This window comes from Caenorhabditis briggsae (genome assembly GCF_000004555.2).
Source record: "Caenorhabditis briggsae complete genome, chrX, whole genome shotgun sequence".
In the NCBI taxonomy this organism is placed as follows: Eukaryota; Metazoa; Nematoda; class Chromadorea; order Rhabditida; family Rhabditidae; genus Caenorhabditis; species Caenorhabditis briggsae.
In genome coordinates this window covers 11,423,445-11,445,973 of record NC_013491.2, presented here as the reverse complement: position 1 = coordinate 11,445,973, position 22,529 = coordinate 11,423,445, and the positions used below count along the sequence as shown (strand labels likewise).

The 22,529-nt window shown below is 36.6% G+C and overlaps 3 protein-coding genes across 3 annotated transcripts in view; 2 read left to right on the top strand and 1 right to left on the bottom strand.

The window, feature by feature from the left end:
• Positions 1 to 10,319: 10,319 nt before the first annotated feature.
• On the top strand, positions 10,320 to 13,882 carry CBG14815 (the record flags this gene model as incomplete). Its single annotated transcript, XM_002644752.1, has 9 exons — positions 10,320 to 10,379; positions 12,038 to 12,185; positions 12,243 to 12,385; positions 12,431 to 12,538; positions 12,588 to 12,832; positions 12,880 to 13,029; positions 13,076 to 13,219; positions 13,263 to 13,356; positions 13,775 to 13,882. 9 exons carry the CDS (start codon positions 10,320 to 10,322, stop codon positions 13,880 to 13,882), a joined length of 1,200 nt encoding a protein of 399 aa, XP_002644798.1.
• Positions 13,883 to 14,130: 248 nt separating this feature from the next.
• Positions 14,131 to 16,609, bottom strand: CBG14814 (the record flags this gene model as incomplete). Its single annotated transcript, XM_045239788.1, has 13 exons — positions 14,131 to 14,196; positions 14,241 to 14,319; positions 14,365 to 14,449; positions 14,521 to 14,587; positions 14,625 to 14,837; positions 14,880 to 14,988; positions 15,046 to 15,126; positions 15,176 to 15,299; positions 15,347 to 15,401; positions 15,448 to 15,582; positions 15,629 to 16,023; positions 16,269 to 16,442; positions 16,519 to 16,609. 13 exons carry the CDS (start codon positions 16,607 to 16,609, stop codon positions 14,131 to 14,133), a joined length of 1,674 nt encoding a protein of 557 aa, XP_045095526.1.
• A 5,641-nt stretch (positions 16,610 to 22,250) lies between these two features.
• The window catches only part of CBG27753, a gene marked incomplete at both ends in the record, with an annotated part of 1,666 nt that continues 1,387 nt past the window's right edge, over positions 22,251 to 22,529 (top strand). Inside the window, one exon of the mRNA XM_045239787.1 lies at positions 22,251 to 22,358. Within this exon, the coding sequence (XP_045099592.1) occupies positions 22,251 to 22,358 (108 nt within the window). The remainder of the gene's footprint in view (positions 22,359 to 22,529) is intronic.

Sequence of the window (22,529 nt, the reverse complement as noted above, 5' to 3'; positions counted from 1 at the left end):
TGAAAACTGACATTGTTTTCAGGTTTTTTTTTTCATGAAAACTTAGAAAGCTAATTTCCTGTTTCAGAACAACCTTGTGACTTTTCAAGTTGAGCAACTTGTCAGCCAACTGGAAGGAGAAAAAGGGGCAAGAGAAGCGAAAAAATAAATGAGTGACACGAGAAAAAAGAGGTCCAAGAGGAATGTTGCGAGGTTCTTCTCCTAGGCTTCCTTGTGCAAAAAAGCTTTAATGTTTTACTAATGAATTTTTCTCAAATAAGGTAAAAGACGTCTAAAAACTCAGACACAACGAGTGATGCATTCTGTGTTCAAGGTTAATGTAAAACGATCTAGGCGACATTCAGGTGACGAAAACGGGTTTTGGGTTCTTTTTTGGGGTGAGGAGGCGGACCCAGGTCAAAAAATCTCATCCTCCTCAATGTAAATAATGTTTTTTTCCCGTCTCAAGTTTTCTAAAGAATTTTCGATATTTCGAACTAAACCAACAAAATTCAATTTACTTCCAAGTTTAGTTTTTCTTTTTCTGATTTTCAAAATCCAATTAGAAATTTCGTTCCATTTCAGTAATTTAAATGTTGATCCTCATTGCACTCTATGAGAATTGTACTCCTCGTTTTCAAGGAAGTTGTCTACGAGAAACGATGAAAAACGGCCACACAAGAAAATTATGCATGAGCGAGAGGCTCCAAAAATAGGAAAATAGTTGTCGGGAATGAGAGATATAGAGATAGAGAGTTGTCTCTTCTCTCCAGCTCAAAAATATTCAACGAACTGGCTCCGCGTAAGAAGAAAGAACAACAATACTAAAAGAGAATCCTCGCCAGATGGAATTTCTCAAATTTCAATGAATTTTCACTGAAATCAGTTTTGACACTTAAGTGGAACACAGTTTAAGTAGACACTTTGAATTGACCTTTTGTATTTAAAAAAACCATGTGTTTGACAAGAGAAACTGAGAAACAGTCTCAGCGCGAAATGGCAAATATTGAGTTTGCCATTCTCCTCTTTTTCGAGCCGCTGACAAAGTTGACAGAATTTTGCTAGCAATTTGATAATCTCGAGCTTCCCTAGAAAAACATCATAGGATATAAGTATGATTCTGCTGAAAAAACGGACTGATGAGTTCATTTTTCTCATGGGATAACCATACAAAATGGGTTTCTCATTTCTTTTTTGTCTATTTTCCAAAAAAAAAGAATAAGTCAAAAATAGAAGAGGAGCAAAAAGAAGAATAACGGGGAAACAGGAAGTCGTTTTGTGGCTTGTGATTCTCATCTATTCAGATTATGGGTTCTGTTCGACTAGCCTCTATGAGAATGTGAAAATGCTAGATTTTTGGAGCATAAAGTTCTCAAAAATAAAAATTTTATTTTAAATGTTTAGTTGCCTTTAAATTTAACGAATAAATTATATTTGATTCAGAAAGTTTAATAAAATGTCTTGTTTCATGTTTCAAAGTTGAGAAAATGAAAAAAAAAGAAGAACACCAACCTACCCGCATGATCTAGTTTTAAATCAAAAAATTAATGATTATCGAGATCAACTCCTCTAGAATAAAACATGATTATCAATGGTTAGGTGCTTCCAACGTTTTGACAGACATCTTCTTGGTCATGATGTGAGAAGAAGGTCACGTCACGAAATACAACAAAAAAGGAAGATTCTTCAAAGGAGCGGATAATTAGAGAAGGTAGTCAAGAAAAGAAACGGGTAGACATAGAAAAAGGGAGGAGAAAAGAAAATTGAATGTAAATCGGAATTCGTTACAATGTCAGACGGGATTCACGTCTGGTTTATTTATTCTTCAGTAGAAGCTCTCTTACATACACACACGTCCGACGATTTTCATGTCATTCAGACAAGCTAAACGAGTCGAGAAAACCGAGTTGAAACCTACGGAAGAGGAAACAAAGATCCGCTGAAATATGTGTGCGAAGAGATTCAAGGACAACACATGGAGGGATTTCGGAACGAGAAGCACGCATCAAAACGACGAAGAAGCAATCCCGTCAAAAGAGAGAACTCAATTGGTGTAAGGGAGGATTTGAGAGCACAAGAGCGCGAGGATCCGAGTGAGAAAAGAGATATTGTCAACACACGTTGAAATTTTCAGTGAATTGTGAAAAATTTGACGATCTAAGCGATGATTTTAGCAGTTCTTCGGTTTACCGGGACGATTTTAAGAAATCTGTTTTTGTATCAGCTAGAAAAACTAAAACCCGGGTAATAAAAAGTTTCAAAAGGTAAAGATGGGTCTTACGAGTTATTGTGATATATTCTTTGCAACTTTTTTACAAACTTCTTTTTTCAAAATGGAAATCGTTGCAGTTTTCATAGCTATTGAAGTCAGAAAAACTCTGATTTCAAAGATCAAGCAAAAGTGAAAAATTGAATTTAACTCGATTTTTTGATAAGCTGAAAATTGAGAATTAATTTATTTTCATTATCGAAACTACACGTATTTTCTACAACAAAACGCAAAAATCAAAGTTTCTTGGAGTCATTTTTTATAATATTCTATTATTTGAAAATTTGAAACTTAGAATTCAATTTTTTAATGCAAAAGAATGGCTGTGAAAAGTATATTAAAGTATAAAAACAACTCACACGGCTAGTTGTTTCGAAAAATTTCTTAAATTCAACTGTTTGAAGAAGTTATTGGCAACCGATAAGCTAGAAAATAAAAATCCACAAAATTTAAAAAAAAAAAGTTGGATCAGTCAAAATTTGAGGCACACCAAACTTGCGAATCAAAATTGGCTCGATTCTCTCCTCGGAAATTTAATTCGAGGATTTCATCCAAAATGCTTTTTCAACTTTTTGTTATTATAACCTAAATTTTTATGTATATAATAGAAGAGGCTCCACATTTCTATTTTTTGGTAATATGGTTGATATTTTGTTAATAACCCTCATTTGATATATGTTAATGTTATTTTTCATAGGGAATGTCGACTACCGTATTTCCTTCAATAGAAACCCACCCAAACCGTCTACTTTAAGCTCAATTATCTTCATTCCTGCGAAGGATAAAACTTGTAATCGAGATAATTGAGCTCAAAGTTAACGGTTTGGGTGGAGCTCTATTCGAGATTGATAATACGGTAAAAGGGATGCCTTTCTATTTCAGGTTGCTCAGTCGTCTAAGTATGTTGGAAATTCGAAATGAAATACTTACATTTAGCTTGCCCAGATTCAGCTTCAAGAGAGTTCTCGGCAGGAGGAGTGTTGTTCCGTTTGTGACAAAACGAATATAAAGAAAGTTGAAAAAGTTGAATACGATACTTTTGAGAATGGGTCGCACAAGTTATTGTATCATATTTTTTGAGAACTTTTCAGAAAAGTTTCTATTCAACATGGATCTGTGGCAAGCTTTTATGTATGGAAAAAATATTTACCACGTCACAAAAGCTTCGAAACCGAAACGAAGACCGTTTTGAAGTTTTCATTTCTAGAGAAAAAGACAATAAAGGGGTCGTTGGTTTTGCAATGGATAGTCCTAATGAATTCAAGAGAATCGAAATCCAGAATTTCAAAATAATGAGTTTAAGGATAGGAATATGAGACATTTGATGATAAAAAAAGCGGGAAATCATAGAAAATACAAATAGGACATTGCTTCTTACTTTTTCTTAAAAACGAAATAACAAACTAATGATTCACGAAGAATACGACAAACTTCTTTCTGAATCTATCGTTTTCCTTCCAACCAATAAAATCTATGTAAGTGAAACACTTCAAAACATCACTTTCACCATCTTCGGAACTGGAATTGATGTAGATGGAAAGTGAGTGGAAGAAAGACGACTTCAATCGAATTTCCAATGATTGATAATGAATTGAAAGTGACCCGCAATACGCAACACTACAATCGAAATGTTTGCAGACAGGCGGCAACACAAAATAATGAAAATTCTAACGGAACACGTTCGTTTTGTACCTGACAGGTGGTACGGAAATCCGATTGGAATAAATTGAAATTATGCAAAGCCCAACCCACGAAGAATAATTCTGAATAGTCAAGAGTCTATGTCATTTTTACCCTGAGTCTGGTTTTCAGAATGATCTGAAAAAGAGAAACCCTTCTTAAAAAATATTTAACATAAAAAAGGTCACGTTTCTTGCTAATCCTAAGAAACATAATGCTCTTCTAACACCTCTATTTTCTTAATATCTACACGAAGTGGAGGAGGGAAAACGGTTTGGAGACATTCTAATCGGTATGTTTCGGGTTTACATAAGATCAATAAAATAAGTATGCGAAAAATTGATAACACACACATACAGAAATTTTGCGCCTCCTTTTGTGCAGTATTCCTAGGAGTGACGTTGTCGCAGTTTATGATGTTATTTACAATCCGTGGGATTGATATCTGAATATTAGAAGTTGATAGGTAGCTTCTTGAATTAATTTGAAGTTTTTCGGGAAAAAAAATCAGAGGTTAAAGTTTCAGTCATTTTCAAACAATTATGATATGACTCAAAAAAGGAATAGTCGCAAACTTCCACTTCCTCTGAAAGAACAAAGGTATCAAAATGGAGGAGAGAAAATGAGTCAATGTGTGCCAAGGTTGAACTGAAAATATGGTCGAATTGAAAAAAGGAAGACACACGAGTTCTGGAGTTAAGCCGACCAGAGAATTTGTGAGTGTGTGATTGTGAATGTGCATGATAATAATTTCGGTTGCACAGAAACTCTTATTAGATAAAAGAAATTAAATCGCTCTGCTTCTCTCTTTCTCTTGGGTACATGGTGATAATTTTCAGAAGATTCTTTAATCTTTAATTAGGGTGAAACTAAACTACCGGTTTTTGGAAGTTTCATTTGCTATTTTTCAAAACTTGAATCAACCAAACATAGAGTCATGTAAGAAAAAAGAAACATGAATCAAGAGGTTCATGTTTGGAAGAAGCTGAGTGAGAAAAAAAATACACTGTTCTCTGGCAAAGTGGCTTGCAACTTATACGAATGAATCATATGTGTTGCCCAGTTCCAGAAAAAAGCAAAACATATACGGAAATATAAAAACGTGGAGCTGCATTACGTCAGGTATGAAAAGGCGAGAAAAGCATGAAAGAGAAAAGTACGGTCACGAGCACTGAATAGAGAAAAAAGAAACGCGTTATCTTTAGTTCTGACCTGCATCCAAGCAGATCAAAACCGCGCTTCACGTCACTAGAGACGTACATAAAATGTTTAGGACAGTCGTAAGAAAATAAGGGGAAAGAGAGAAATGTAAAAATTTTACATTCAGCTCAAAGTCAAATTCTATGACACTATTGTAGATAACAAATTTTTTACCGACTAACCCTGAAAATCATGACCTACTTGCGAAAAGGTGCGAGAGAGAAAAAGAGCACTTTGTTCTTTGGTGAAATTCTAGAAATTCTTTGTTTTATAGAAATGATTGAGTTCGTACAGTACTCAATAAAGAACAGGTTTTTTAAAATAAGATTTACGAAAAATTTAAGTTTCAGAAACTCAATAAAAGTTGAATACATGGAGTGAACCCCGTGATGTTTGGAATGGTACTTTTGGAATTTTTCGGAATATCGAAAATTCCGAGTATGACAATTTCGGAACTTCGGTATATTCCGATTTTCAACATTCATGAATTCCCGACTTTCGGAATATTCCAATTTTCAAAATTTCGAAACTTGGATTTCCTAATGAAATTATCAAAATTTCCGGAAAAAAATTCGGAAACTGTTTGATTTGACTTCAACTCCGAAAATGGTCGGAATTTTCAGAATTCCGAATCCCGTTCCCAACATCCTTAAACACCAAAAACTTCAAGCTATACCTACAGTCTGACCGTAATTGTCTCTGTTCCTATAAAAAATACAAAAAATCCCTCTACTGATAAAATGTTTGACATAATATCACCAACACTTGGACAGTTTGTTGATTTTTGATATATTATAGAGAATCTGGAAAAATTGAAATCGAGGTGCAAGTACAGGCTAATACAGTACATAATGAAAAGTATATAATTGGTAATTCAAAACAATATTCAAAAATCCATCTCAAACGGACTGTTTTTAGATTTTTTGCTATAATAAGCTAATGGCCTGATTACCATTTTTTTTGTCTTTTTTCTGTATATTATCATAAATTTTCTTGTTTGGCAAATAAGATTTCCTGTTCAAGGAATACCCTCACAGCTGTTATCATTATCTATTGTTTTTCCTAAACACTATGTATTTCATTTTCTAAAAAAGGATTACAGCTAGAATTTCGCCACATTACAAAGCACGAATTCTTCCAGAATTTGGGGTAAACTTGAAAACTCGTTTGAAAAAAATGTTTATTTGGATGTTTCAAAAGTTATTTCTTATTTCTACCATCACATGTTCACCGTCATACAAAACATTCAAAAGACAATCTCATCGTGTGTTGTGAGGTAATTCACATCGAAACCTCCACTGCAACAGCCGTTTTATTATTTTTAAGTAATAAAAAATTGCCTCTATTTCTTCTTTGAGTATTTTCAAAACGCGGTGACGTTGACGGCGGCAAGGGTCTGGTCAGGAAAAGAAACTGATAACGTTCGGAGGAAAAGAAGTGATGCATGTTAAGCCTAACTTCTCTGAGTACTTGCCATGAACTCTGATAAAACCATTGGGTTTCAAGTCGTCCACACTGGTTTGTTTCGTTGAAGGTGTAAAATTTGTCGGTGGTCGGAAATGAGTTTGAGTTATTGAGAAAATATCAGAGTGTAGCTGACAGTCGGTCAAAGTGTACAATTTGAAATTGAAAATACTGTAAAATAACCGTATTCAAAATTTTCAGCTTATTATATCCAGGAGTAATCAAAATACAAAAAAAACTATGTTTACAAAAGTCAACTTTATAAAAATTTGTTTTTAAGTGCACGTGAGTAATCGTTAAGTTTGTTCGCTAAATCGGAAAATTCAGTTTCCTTCTTCCTACTCCACTAATTCCATCATTCACATCATTCAATTTTTCTCTCTTATCTTTTAAAATGAATGGTAAAAAGTCAGTACAAAAAGAACAGAGAAACAGAGCAACAAAAAAATACCCGTTCTAAAAAATCAAGTGGTGGGCTTTGAATGTTTGAGATCTCTTACAAATCTTGTAATCCTGCTCGGCCGCTATCTTTTGTAATTGATCTCCAGTTGTTCTTGTGAAGCGTAGTTTTCGAAACAATTTTGAACAGTAGGCAGGTAAAAATAGAGAAATTAAAAAGAAATAACCGAAGAAAAAAAAATCTTGACGTCAGCAAAGGAATGAATCATTTTCCAATGAAATTTGTGCGCTATTGTCTTTGGAGCAGCAGAAACCTGGACGACAACACGGCAAAATGAAAAACTTAAAGGAAGACAATAACAATTAATAAAAAATGATTCATGAAGAATGAACAAAAACGAAAGATTGCTGATCGCTATACGAACTCAAAATTAAAAATAGCTGAAAAATAGGTAAGAACCTGAAAAACAAGCAGAAGCATTTTCTTCTAATGGGCATACTTGTAAAATTCCAGGCCGGGCCTGAGGAAATTTTCAAGACCCGGGCCCGGCCCGGAAGGCCCGGTGTCAAAAATTCTGTATTTTTGAGCCAAATTTTGAGCTCTCAATATAATTTTTTTCCATTTTTTTCGTATTTCGGATTGTTTGTCTGTCTGATCAAAAAAGATCGGAAAAACTCGGAAAAAATTTTTTGGTCGAAAAAAATCACCTTATGTGTTTTTGAAAATTTCGAAACTAGTGAAATGACGGGCCCGCCGGGCCTGGCCCCCGAAATTCCGGAAAAAGCCCGGCCTGGCCCGTTACAAGTATGCTTATGAGTAGTTTTTAGTCAGCTGTTAGCTCAAAGCACGCGGGAAAATAAACATTTTCGAGCTATGACGAGTGTACGAAACACAAATTAATGTGTTTGAAGATGCGAAAGCTATTTAAATTTTTTTTCAAACTAACTAGTTCTATTTTTTTTTAAAGAATGATTTACAGATTAGAGCAAAATTGGAAATTGAACTCAAGCAACCTTTTAAATTAAATACCATGGATACTGAAAAGAGCTCAATTGTAATATTGAATAGCTGAACAAGAATCCGGAAGTAGAAGCCATTGCATTGTTCTCGAATTGCAGTGTAATGTTACGCAGATTTGCCAATTCCGGACTGAATTCGGTAAAATCCAGAAACGGCAGTTTTGATACAACAATTGAATCGGATCATTAAAAACTAGTTTGGTCACAAGGTTTTCCAGTTACGGCTGCCTTCATTTTATGTACCGTTCAAAATTCGATGCACTTTTTCAAAATTAAATTTCCGACCAATTAACAAACATATATTTGAGTATAGCTACTGAATAGAAGATTTGATTTTTATACTAAGAGCATTCTCTCAAAAGACACATACTACAGATAAAAACCGATGGACCTAAAAGAAAATGTGTTAGAAGTTTGAGGAGAAATATCAACGTTCAAAAGGCAGCAAATGAAAAACTGAAACTTAATATCCTCCTATCAAAAACACGGTGTAATTCTTGAGCGAATCACTTGATGAATAGTGAAAAAAAGTAGATATAGAATGAAAATTACGAGCTTTTAGAAACTGACCTGTAGGAAATTATTTTTTGACTGAAATAGTTTAATCCCATTGAATTTTGTGCTCAACTTGCAATCGTGTTTCGGAGTTCGTTTCTTCTGTAGCTACCGTGAGACAAGTATTTGTAACTTTACACTTTGAGCCAGTCAATGTTTCTAAAAGATAATCTTTTTTCATTATTTCAGAAGTGAAGAAAAGTTTTTCGGAATAAATTTTAGTCATTTTTCTCGTTTTTGTGATAAGAAAGTGGGACTCCAAAATCCCCAAACTCCAATTCATAAAATCAGAATATTCCGAAACTTTCTAAATCAAAACATTCCGAAATTTTCGAAATCAAAATATTCCAAAACTTTGAAGTGCCGAGAATTTCCAAAAACGCCATTCCGAAGACCCGCGAAGCCCTCATATCACGTGTTGTGTGGTAAGTGATAATTTTCAATCACGTAAACAATTTTTTCTTTTCAATATGAGAACCGTAAATTCTCTGAGAAGTGTCTCTAACTGAACCAATTGTTCTCGTTTCATTTGAATGATTTTGAAAAGTGATCACCTGGCAAAACCTTCATCGTAATATTAAAAACATTTGTCAGTTTAACATTTTTCATATCTTTCACAGAAACCCAGATAAAATTGATCGATGTAAAGGGCACACTTCTTGCGAGGTTTCCTGATGGTTTCAGCTATTACAGTTTTTAAGCAAAAACGAACTGTTCTTTAAAAAAACTTAATCTGTGAAATATCTAATGTTATCTTTTGTTATGTTTGGAATACATTATCTATTCAAATCACTGGACTCATCCGCAATGTTGTTTCAACAATGACACTTGTCTCCTCCATACCCCCGCCCAAAATCCCCTCTGTCATGTCAATATGCAACTTTCTGAACTTTGCTCGAAGACTGTAGCACTTATTCAACCTGCCAAACACATTCTCTCTTCATCGCTTGCAAATGAAAGTCTGGTCATGTTTGACGCGAGCCGCGCCACCTGTGTGTATGTGTGTTTCAGTCAGAAACGGTCTTGAATGAAACATCTCGAGTTACACTTAGACTCGCCTTTCCGCTGTCCGCTCGCAACATGAGCATATCCGCGGATGGCACAAAAGCGACTGTTCTCTTTTTTTATTGCCTAAGGCGTTTGAGACTGTGTGTATACGGCAAAATGGCGAATACACGGATACCGGCTTCCTCCACTCTTTTTATGTCACTTGCATCAAAAGACAAAGTTACAAATTGAGCAAGAATTTTTTCTGGGTGGGCGGGAGGAGTTTTGTTATAGAACATGGAGACAAAACGAACGCCGGCTTGTCGGATTGTGGAAGGGAATATTAGGGCGCCAGAAGGGCGGAGCCGTAAATTGAGGAACAATCTAAAGATAGGAGAAAATGAGGTAGGAGGGAGCAGCAAGCCTCTGGTGCAAGATAGGGAGAACGAAAGGGAGCGAGGTAGGAATAAGTGAGTCAAATATCAAGTGGGTCGAAACGGTCAACAGCACTGACCACTCTACCATTTTGCCTGGCTCGTGCTCACCCATATCCAAGACTTATTTTCCAATGATAACAAAGTTGTTGCTCTTTCCCTTTGTATCGATATCTTTCATAACTTTTTTCAAGTTTTTTCAAATTTTGATATACTAATCAGTTCTTGACTTTGATAATGTTTCTTATTTAAAGCTTTTACTTGAGTTTTTCTTATTGTAATTTTCGTCATCTCTGAAATTATTAATCCTTGTTTCAGACTCATCTCTGAAAATGCTATCGTTACTTTCCCTGATCATCGCGTCAGGGACAGTTCTCAGAGCTGATACAGAGGTAACGCTTTTTTACTTTTCTCCCTAGAAAAATATAAATCATTCCCTACTCAGAATTTCCAAAACTGATATTTTTCTGGTCATTCTTTTTTTTCCTCAAGCTTCATTCCAACAAATTCTTATATCTCACGTCATTCCGTCCGCTGTACTTGTTTTCTTGCGATCAGCGAAACATCGTCCACTTGAGAGCCCTGTCGCTATGAAAATTATTTCGAAAATTCTATTTGCCAATCTGATTAGAAAAAAAAAGAGTTGTCAGACATCTAACTTGTACAAACAGGAGGCTATCACATTTCTAAAGATTACTAGCTCTGAATTGTTTGTACAAAAAGGAAGTAGTCAATGCTCTAGGTCTCTTCGATGATAATTCGAAAACAAATGAAGAGATAGAGAAAGGGATCGGTTATGAAGTGGCGAGTTCTCAGATTGAGATGAACGGTAAGAGAGACTAATGCAACATTTGAGAGTTCGTGTATGTATACTTTCAAAATAGGAGAAGTTATGATATCATTCCAATTTCTGGTTATGAAGCTGGGGGGGGGGGACTTTGAATCTTCTAAAAGCTTCTCGGGAAGTTTAACTTGTGGTACTAAGGTATTTCATGTTGTGGCTACCGTCACGTGATGTACAGTACCGGTCAAGAAGATAAACAAAAAAATATTTTTTAGTCCATTTTTATCATTTTCAGGAGTCTGGAGCTTGGCTGTCAAGGTTTCGATCGCTTTGAAAACTTTGGAGAATGTCAAACTAAACTAGATTAAATACAATGATATCGCAGGGTTTTTGAAAATTCTTAGTTTTCATTTATTTTCCGATTATATTGCCTGACTTCACCCATTTGGTACAAAAAGATGCCAAAAATGGGTGTCTCTCAGAAATTGGCAAATAGCAAAACTAAGAATTTATAAATCGTGTGGAGGCAAAGTTTTCAATCCAGAGGCCGTATTCATGAACATTTTCCTTGGAAAATCGTTTTCTTTCCCAAAATCTACTGAAAAGGCGAGAAAATTGAAGGAAAGTCGTTTTCTTTTTGGAAAATCATTTTTTTTGGAAAATCATTATATATTTCATGAAATAGGTATACTAATCTCGATTTATGTTTACAGTCCATTTTATGAATTTTGGATTCTAAAAAAGTTGTGTGTTGATAGAATATATCAAGTGCATTATTATATAATTTTGAACCCAAAAATTGCCGCTCTTCAACTTAAAAACTATGTTTTTTGACACAAATCACATGAATGGATAGAGCTAGGAATTTTAAATACTGTGACCAAATATGAGAAATTTTCAGTCCATAGTTTTTGAGAAAATTTAGTTCAAAAGTCATTTTCCGACCTTGCAAGTCGGAAAATCATTTGAATAGTATTCAGTACATTTCCATTTTCGTTTTGAAACATAATCCAATCGATTTTTGAAAGGAAAATGGTTTTCTAAGAAAAATTTTTATAAATATGGCTTCAGCTCTGATACACATTGTCCAGCTCTCAAGGTAAGCGAAACCTTAACCTCCCAACTACATACTCCTGAAAATGACCAAAAATCGAATGATAAATGCACTAATCACTGTACACCGTCATGCCAAAATGCATACCCTGATTCCAAAAAACTATGAAAATCTTCGGTCTCCACTCGTTTATGAAAATTTAAAATTTTCAGCTTTGGGAACCTCTTACATATCCTGATCCAAGAACCAATTCCACTGAATGCAACGTTCCACATGATGGAACTCTCTGTGATCCGGATCATATTTTAACTGACACGTGGCGACAAACCATATTAGACAATATTGAGCAGCACATGGCTAGTGAGTTAAAAGAAATCCGCCCGTCTTCAGTTGTTTTTTTTTTTTGTTTTTTTTCAGAACTGGAAGACGCCAAAATCCAGTACACGGAAAACGCAAGCCCCGAATGCAGCTCTAATAGCACGGGACCTGTTCAAATTTTCATGCTTCTCGCTAAACGGATACATTCTGCAAGCAATCAGAGTATCACTACTAATGACTTGGTAAATTTTTAAATAGGATATCGATTGGTTAATGACTTTTTTCAGACTCAATTTGGACATGGCATCAGAGAAGCATTCAATCTGGATAGTATGTCTTGCAAAAATTATGTGTTGATTGTTGGAGTAGAATTGGCAAAAGATACTTTTATCTGGGTAAGTTTTAGGGATCTATTGGAAAAGGAGGCTTAACGAAAAATTTCAGACTGGAACAGACCTCCCCATTTCAAAAGAAACTCTTGATAACGCATTAGCACAATACAAGAACATGTTTTCTGAGAAAAACTATATGGAAGGATTGAACAAAATTGTCGGCGAAATCAGTTCCTTGATTATGGATCCTAACAGAGATTTGTCCACTACAGCAGCTCCAGAAGTTTCCACAGAAGATGCAACCACTAATTCAGATACTTCAAGCCCATCCAATCAAACTGAAACTGTTATTCCATCGTGAGAATCTTCTAAAGCACATTTTGTTTTTAATTCATTTCTTCCAGATGGATGTATGTGATAATCACTGTATGTGTCATCGTCACTGCTATGATTGTGATTTTCTTCGTTTTCTTCATTATCAAATATCTAAGAAGCCGTTCCAAATCAGCTCAAATCTATCCAATAGAAACGAGTCAAAAGTCAGGGGGGCCAATGTAAGTAATCTAAAAAGCCGTGAAAATCAAAAATTGAAGATTTCAGTTTCAATGTGATCAAACATGACAGCAATGGAAATGAAAATTATCGACTAGAAGGGGGAATCATTACGAATAGAAGACCAAGTATTGACTCTGAAAATAGTCATCAACCAATGAGTGAACACAGTGAATGTACAGCCGATGCCAGGTAAGTAATTGAGAAAGTATTTGAAGATTATTAATTTTTGCAGTTCCATAATAAGCGAGGATCACGCTTCGGGAGATATGGGTCGTCCGGATTGTTTTGAAACAAATCCAACAGAAAATTTAACCACCATTCCAAAGGTATTGTGTTCAACTTGGAAAACGGAATTTCTCCATTTTATGCAGAGGGGTTTTAACTGAAAGTTTTTATTGCTGTTAACTTATTAAAATATTATATGAATCCTCATTGACAAAAATCCGAAATAGTGTGCGAAATTTTAAAAAATTGCTTCAAAGGCAAAATCTCAGTTCTCATCAATTTCTGCAAACTTCTAAAAAGTTCTCGTTTTTTTTGAACAAAAACTTTGATGAAAAAACTAAATGTGTTCAAACACATTTTTGGCAATACAAAAATTGATTAGATAAACGAAAAATTTAAATTTGTTCATTGTAGCAAGTGACATGGAAAAGAATCTTCGCACATGTTCAGTATTAACTGTTACACTTGACTTTAAAAATTAATTTTCTGCGAATGCACACTCAAAAATATTCATTTCAGGTAACAATAGATGATGGACACCTCTCAACGGATCGAGTAATTGCTAGACGGAATAGTGATATGCGACTCGCACCTCCACCCATCGAGGATCAATTCTCTTCATTGTGACTAACCAAAACCAAAATTTATTCACAAGACTTCTGAATTCCTGAAACTGACTTACCAGTAGGTCACATTTTGACGTGTATGTTACGACGTGTGTATCATTAAAAATACCAACTTCATAATTTATTTGTTTCTATATATTTTCTTCACATTTATTTTATTAAACAGCAATTATTATTTGATACATATAAATGACTTCAACACTTTTCTATTGGTCCATGAGATTTGCTTTTTAAGGGGAAGTATTTGATTTATGGGCTGTCCAATTCACAGAGAGATGATTTTGGGAGAGCACCCAAAGGCATGGCGTCAGCTTGCTAAAAAATTTATTTTTGATGTTGATCTATGTGTGTCTTCTTACCGATCTCATAAACTCGGACACATCGTCAAAATGTCGACGATTGAACTCGTCCGTATTCCTGACGAATACATGATACGATCTGAAAGGACACATAAACTTTTTTGCATGATCCGAAAATACTCACTTGCAAGCGTATTTGCCAGTTGTTTCCGATAGAATCACATATTCAAACTTATCAGATTCCGATGGACCGGCTTTGACAAGACACACTGTAAGTAGCTCAGATTAAGAAAAATGTAGTTTTTCATAGAGATACACATTTTCCACCTGACCAACTTACTATGGGTACGGTAGAGATTGGTTTCCACACTCATGATATTATCCTTGACAGTGACTGTTCCTCGCATCTAGAATATCGAGTTTTTATACATGTCTAAGCTACACCTGTACCTCATGAAGCTCGTTTCCTTCGTCAGAATCGCGGAAGAACAAGTTCATCTTAGACGATTTTCGATGACTACTGGCTGCTCCCACTTCCATTCCAACGCATGCGGTTTTCTTGTTGGTCATTTTGATACTGCCAGTTGACGATTTCATGTTTTCCAGGCTCATGACTGTTCCAAAGACTTTGTTGACGACTTTTGGATTTCCATAGATCTAGAATCAATGTTTACATGGAGGTCCAGCATGTCTTCATACCTGGGTCCAAGCGCCTCTGACCATTTTCAGGTTCATTGGCATGCACTGATCGCAAGCCTCAGATGGAGTTGTGCTTTTTGATGGAGATGCTCTCTCATTGATCATTTTTCTGAAAAAAAAAACGAATCCGAAATTTTTCAGAGTAATTGTTGAAAGTTTAGCTTACCCCTTCAAACTATCCATAGTTTTGAAAACTCCATTCTCTTTCACTTTGTCCTGTTGACGGGACAATTCGCGTTTCAAAGCTCTATAATTTTTTTAATGAATCATCATCATAAGATTAAGTACTACAAAACCTCAGCGTGGCTTTCTCATCTGCTGTAAGTTGACTGACATCATCTGGAATATCAATATTGTACTTTTGCTTGAAATATTCCTTCAAATATTCGTCATTGGCAATCACATCGTCGTCCTCCAACTCTGCAAATGGTCAGTTTTATGCTACTGGTCGTAAGCCTAAGACAAACTTCTGTTTGTCGGCACTTTCATCGTTTTCGCTCCTCTGGCCCGCGCGGTGAGATACTGTAATAATCGTAAATCGGGAGAAATAAGAGGATGAGATGTTTACCCTGCCTCCTACAGTATTATCATTTTCCTCAAAATCCTTGGATTCTCCTGGAGCGTTTTCTCCAACTCCATAGGATTGCTTCATGTTCTGCATTTGCTTGGCAATAATTTCCTGTTGTTGTTTTTGCATAAGAAGCTGGAAAAATGTAAAATACCCAAATTTTCGAATAATTCTTAGATACCGCTGCTCCAGCTTGATGGTCAATCATAGCCTGTTGGTATCTTCTTTGTTGGTCCAGGTATTCCATTTGCTTAGCACTATAGGCATTAAGTTCAGATTGATGTTTGGAAAGTTCTGCTAGATACGCTTGGTTTCTAACTGCATTAATAGCTTCTGGTGTGCCACCACCTCCGGACAGCATTCCAGAGATATCTGGATTTCTCATTCCGCTTAATGCAAGAGCTCCCAAACTCTCCATGCCTGAAGCCGTGGATTGACCGATTTTATTTTGAGACATCTCTGGCATAACCGAGTAGGTTGATGGTTGGTTGGCTTGATAGCTGAATGGGTTTCTTGGAGTATCAGATGCTTGGGAAAGTTGTGGCATGGCATTGTATTCAGATGCAGCGAATTGAGCTGGAATTTTTTTTGATTCACATTTTTCAGACCCCCAAAAATTCCTAAAAGAATACAATTCGTTATAGACTTTTTGTTCAAAATTACACCATCAATTACTACTATCTATTTTTTGAATCATTCACTCCCCCGACTAGTTGCCCGACTAGGTGGTTTTCTTAGGGGTGGTCTCATTCATCTTCTTAGTTTTTTTCGGGCCGTTCTGAAGAACAAGTGCGTCCTTGAAAATGTGGAGAAGAACGTACGTGAATAGCCTTCGAGTGAAGAGATCAATGGATTGATAGGAGCCCTTCGAATTTCCGAAGATGGAGACGGCGCAGCTGGAGCTGGCGTTGGGGCTTCGGTCGGTTTACGATCCATCTCCGGGAACATACTCTTGACGAATGCACCTGCCATGTTCACTGCTAAACGATCAATCACTGAAATTGGATGAGCAGATGTGCTTGATTGGCAAATGGTGGGGATGAAATTCGAAATGTGGATTATAAAACTTACTCTCTTCTCCGGGTGTTTTCTCTTCTTCCTTGGCATAGCTGCTGCCAAGAATGGCTAGTGCCAATATGAAATTCGTTTTATTAAGCAGCATGGACCAATGGGGGGACACCGAATAATCACCTATCGGCTAATGAAATAGACGACTAATTCGAGAGATAAGGTGACCTAAATGAATGTGAAAAACCGGGAAGAGGCAAAACGAAAGTTGCTTTTCTCGTCCAGGAGAATGAGTGAAAGCGGGATCCATACGCGCCACTCTCTTCCTAAATCCCTTCATATCATTTCAAGACCCGCTGCCTTTCGTTTTCCCGCCGCCATCAAGTATTCCCTCTGTGACCATCATTCTATGAATATAATCCATTGTTTTCCGAGAAGTTGATAAAGCGAAAAGGGCATCATCTTAGCCGCTTGCCCGTTTTTCATCTTGCTGATTCGTTTGTGTAGTGTTTGTATGGAAACACACCCAGCACGTCAGAAAAGTCATGAAGGACTATAAATTACAGCTTTTTATGTGAACTAATAAATCACAAATCGAATATATACTTTTTATTTGGAGAGAGAAGGAAGAGAGAAAAATTTCGGGCTGTTTCTTGTGACATATACCAAAAAGTAATTAGTTTTTGCCGTTAGATGATGCGATAAAACTTGGACCAGTTTGGTTTTTTTTCAATTCCAAACCGACGGTCACAGCAGAATGGGTTAGATGTATGAACTTGATAAAATTTACAGTAAGAAATTATGGGTGTAATTGTCGGCTAGTCGAGAATTGGTTTTTGATCATACGGCGATGGTTTCTATTGGAATTTCGGAGCAATTTTTATTACGGTACCTAGAGAAGCCTTTCTGGGAAAGTTAAGTTTTTTCCATGTTCGGAAATCTGAATATCAGCCCAAACTTTGGTTTTTTGATTTATTCTACTTTCCCGATGATACAAATATGGCAATATTCATCTCGGTGTGCTTAAAATTTATCCAGAAGTTTCTGAAAGTTGAATATAATCTTTATCTACTACACTTCCAAAACTGTTCCACGTGGTTCAGCTTTTAGGATTATTTCAAAATATTCGAAAACCGCAAATCCCGTAATCTGAAGAAACTAACGACTGTCAACATATACCCACTTCGCCTCGTTTCAGTGAAGATGTCCAAAATCTCCTTAATAAAATCTCGCTCTATATGTGCACTTCGAGCTCATTTATCTCACAAGGGAACCACAACACCTCGCAAATTCAGATTTTGATGAAAAATTCAGGATAGGTAAAGGATAGCCTATCTAGACACCTCTGAAATTTTTTTAAAACGCTCGCCAGTTTCAGTTGAGTTACACCAGTTTCAGTACCAAAAATCGCATTTCCAGTGCAAAAATAGCAATTTTCAAAGTCAATTTTCTCTGTTCCCAGGAGGTTTCAGAATATGAAGTTTGCTGTGTAAAACTTAGAATTCAATGAAATTCCATATTTCAGGCAATTTTTCAAAAAAAAATTTTGAAAAAATTTGATATTTTTTCTCATTTTTGGGTGGGATATTTTTACAAACTTTTTTTCATGATACAACAAATATATAACCTTTCTCTTGATTGCATACTTTCCATTTAGCGATCATGGTCCGTATAGACCCCAAAACAACGCTTCAAAACTGCTGAATTCCAGTGATTGAGGACTTAAAAAAATTTTTCGAAACTTTACAAGAAACATTTTCTAAATTCTTTCACTACTCTCTAGAATCAATAAAAACTTAGAACTTGCACCAAAAGGATCCAATAACGTCGCAAAATCAGGAAAAAAGAAAAACAAAAGAAAAAACCACAAGAGGGAACGAACTTGCGCACCGTGCCCACTGGCGCCAGCACACATCCCCGACACCACCCCGCCGACATTTTCACTATGTTTAAAATGCGTTTAGATGTTAGGCGATATCTGGACTAACTTCGTAGGGAATTTGGAGAGGGAACGTGTGGTAAAGCACGCAAATCAACGAATTCGGTACTAAAACTTTGAACTGAAATAACTCGGCTGAAACTGGCGAGCGTGTTCTAAAAATTTAAGGGGTGTCTAAATAGGCTATTCTTAACCTATCCTGAAGTTTTCATCAAAATCTGAATTGACGAGGTGTTGTGGTTCCCTTGTCAGTTCCTATGAAAGATAAAAAATTTGCCAAGTGATGAAATATTGGTAATATTGGGATGAATAATTTATTAGTTGGTAAATTTTTGGTGTCTGTTGAATGAGTCAACATTATTGATTTCAAAGTAGTACGGTGGGCTTCTGCTGGAACATTTGTGGTAGTCTAGTTTGACAGTCTTAGATACTTATATATTTCACGTTTTTGGTTGATAGTTTTTCAGGTCCTATTATTTTAAAATTGTTAATTTCGAATTCTAGCATTGTTAGAATTGTTAAATATATATCCTCAGAAGCATGAAATAGTTTTTGTATTTTTCAGTTTCGATATTTTTCAGTTACCCCAAATTCAATTATGCATGACATCGAGAATTTCAAATTTTTCTGATTATCAAATAAACGTTGATTTCAATAATTTTTGTGGGTGTGAGCAATTTTCGTTTTCCTGCGTATGGATTTTCTAAATTCAATATTTCTAGAATATTGGAAGAATGTTGATTTCAAATAATGAAAAATTTGAGAAATTTGCCAAAAGTGATGAGTTATCTAATACACAACATCAAGTTTCATGCTGGTTACGGCGTTCCAGGATGAAAAGAAAGATTCAGAATTTTGTGAATCCGCTTTGAAATTTCATCCAGTATCGATCCTTCAACGTTTTCTGACATTTGCTGCACTATTTTTCTTCCTTAGTCCATTTTAAAGGCCAGACGACCGAAGATGCTTTCAAAAAAAATAATGGGGATCTGTTACCTTGGCGAGCAATTAAACCTAGAGATGAATGGACAACAGAGAAAAAGAGAAGAACAAAAAAGCGAACGACCAAATTAGTGTGTGATGCGTTTCTCCTTTTTCTGCGATGAACCGACTGAAGTGTAGTACCCTTCAAAAAGACCTCCATGTGCCTCGCGCCAGACACCGTTTCTCTCCGGGGGCCGCACACAAAGAACATTAGCCTTGTCAACCTGTGAAAGGCCGGACGGACCGGGGACGGAACGAGGTGTATGGCGTAACGTGCGAATGGGGTATAGATATATTTTCCCCTAGAAGGGCAAAATGACAGTTCTGTGGAAAAATCGGGAAAAGACCCCCATGGGCACACCAGGTGGCCAAATCTGTCTGTCGCAAAAAAAGAGAAGAATCAAAAAACATCGGAAGGGGACGCACATTCAAATTTTTCCGGGGTGGGCACCCAAATTTTCCTGATGTGTGGGAGACAGATGGGTTTCCAATTTTCAAAATGTTTGAAATGCACTCCGACACGCACCAAGTGTTTTTTGATGGTCTTTCGAATTTCGAAAGTATGATTTTTCGAATTTTTGAAAATTGCGACAATCTTGTTGAGCATTAGTGTTTTCTGATTTTTCAGCGATTTTGCTCTTTTCCAATCTGTGATCTTTTGAGGTTTTTTCGAACATTTTGTATTTGGTGCCTGGTATCTTGAGCGACGCGTGCCGCACCCTTTGACTTCACGATTTTTAGTATAAAAAATTGCACTTTGTATAATCCGGTGTAACCTTGTGACTGGAACAGGAGCGCACGGAATTTTGAATTTGAATGCTTCGGTTAGATACAAAGGGAACATAGTTCACGAAAAGAATCAAGAAGAGTGGTGGATACTGTAGACATGGAACATCGGATCTTGACTATGTGAACCGTTTGTTTCTGAGCAATTCATTCGTCACCACCCATCTTTCCTCATTTTAAAATGACACCAATTGTGGAGAAAAAAACGTGAAGAAGAAGAAGCTTGGAATGGCGAACATTCTTTTTTCACTCCATTTCTCTCCCATTTTCTTATATAAAACCCATGAATTATTCCTTCAAGTGCTTTTTCTCGGTTCCTCTCCACCACCCCGTACGGAAGACAACGCTGCTGCGGCCGAAGCCCTTTTCCGTGTTTTATAGCTATTGCAAAAGGGAAGAAGAACAATTCGTGGATGTATAACTAAAACTTTCGAAACCACCGCACTCTCCACAAAGGGTGTTCAATACCCGGAAAAGGAGAGAAGATGAAAAGACCTCCCGACAATGGAAAATGAGAAGGGCGACGAGAGAAAAAACGAGTCCATCAACAAAAAAAAACTAGTTGACTAAAATTGGAATCGAACTAATGTTCTTTGTGAGGGAATTGGTTTTTTTTTTCCGGCAGGGGTATCGAATCGAAATTTTTTCCAGGATGGCTGATCAATTTGACCAAAGAACCAAAAATCAAAAGGCGCACTTGACTTAATTACTTGTGAGAGTGTTAAATTTCTCATGCATGTTTTTTTTCAGAGTTTTTTTCAAAACTTTCCAAATAGTCTAGGCAAGATTAATTGATAACAGTGAGCATATCAATGTGCTTTCAAAAAGAACTCTGATATCGAATGTGAGTGGAACGTGTACCAGAAAAATCAATAGAAAAACTAATAATTTTCATCAGAAAAAGGAAAAAAAGTGATGACTTCTTTCGTTCCCTATCATCAAATCTTCACTACCGTATACCTTCTTTTTCCTTCACTTCAAATTTTCTTTTCGAATTCCTCAAACTTTCCGTGTCCATCTTGACAGCCCTATTTTCAGAAGAAACCAGTTTTTTCATGATGCTAACAAAAAAAGTAAACTTACCGTATCACCTTCTCGGCAACAGTCCATTTCGAATCACCCCATTCTCCAAGAAAAGGAGAATTCCTCCTCCACCCACATGTACCTATCCTGACAAACCGAAGGATACTGTAGCTGTACGATTTTTTTGAACAGACACATTTGAGAAGTTACCTGCCCCCAATAACACCATCTTTGTTCGTTTTTTTTTTCTGTTCCTTTTTCTCTCTACCTTTCCTCTCTCCGCCTCTTTTTTTTTTGAATCGACTAACACCCGATTCGCGTTGGCACCAGAGACATTTAGGGGGCCGGACCGCGAATATGCAAATCGCGAACGAATGGGGGAGGAGCCGCGACAGCCCGCACTATGGCCCCCATAAAAGCGAGGCGTGTTTTCGTCTTTTCTGTCAGTTGGCCTTTTCTGTCGCCAAACGGAGGCTAGGAGCGGGGGACTAAAAATTATAGGCCCGCCTCGTCTCCTGTCCTATTTACTTCCAACCTCATCCTCTTCTTCTTCTTCCTTTTCTTTCTTTTTTCCAGCATGTATTTAACATGTCGCTAAGAAACAGGAAGTGAGCCGAGCAAGGCGAAGGCTCATTTCAAATCGGAGATTCGCCATTCGATACGACCTATTTTTCCACACACGACGCTTTTTTCTTCGTTCTCTTGGCGGCGGCCTCCATAAAAAATATTGGCTTCGACTCACCGAACGCGTCTTTAGGTTTTCCTGGAGTCATTTCCATCTTTTCACAGATCCAAAAACCCTTTGTTTTGGAAAGGACTCTTCTCAGTTCGGAAAAGAAGTCTGTTGACGCCTCCCCCCCTCTCCTGCCAGTTTCGCATTTCATTTTCCAAGCAGTAGCCGTGGAGGCGACAAGCTCTCCATGACAGAAGTAGAAAAGCACACACACACACACATAGGCCTGCGAGCCATCTCATTTTGGCTCCAACTTTTCTCTCGTCCTTTTCTTCATGCTTGCAGTCCACGTAATTAATTAATTATGATTTCAGAGGAATGTAATTCATTATGTTCATTATGATAATTCACGCTTCCACGCCAAGTCAGCAGTTGGACCACATCACAGTCATCGATTGGACCAGCCGCGCCATCTACATATTCTTTATGTGCTGGAAGGTAAGATATACATGTTGCTGAAAGTGGGATTGAGGGGGTCGAGTTGATTAGAGCGCAAAATCTATTTGATTAAAAATTGATATCAATCACCAGAACTGATTAATCATATACAGCGGCGAGAAGTGGTGAGGAGAATTTTTTCGAACATTCATAACTTTGTTAAAAATTGCT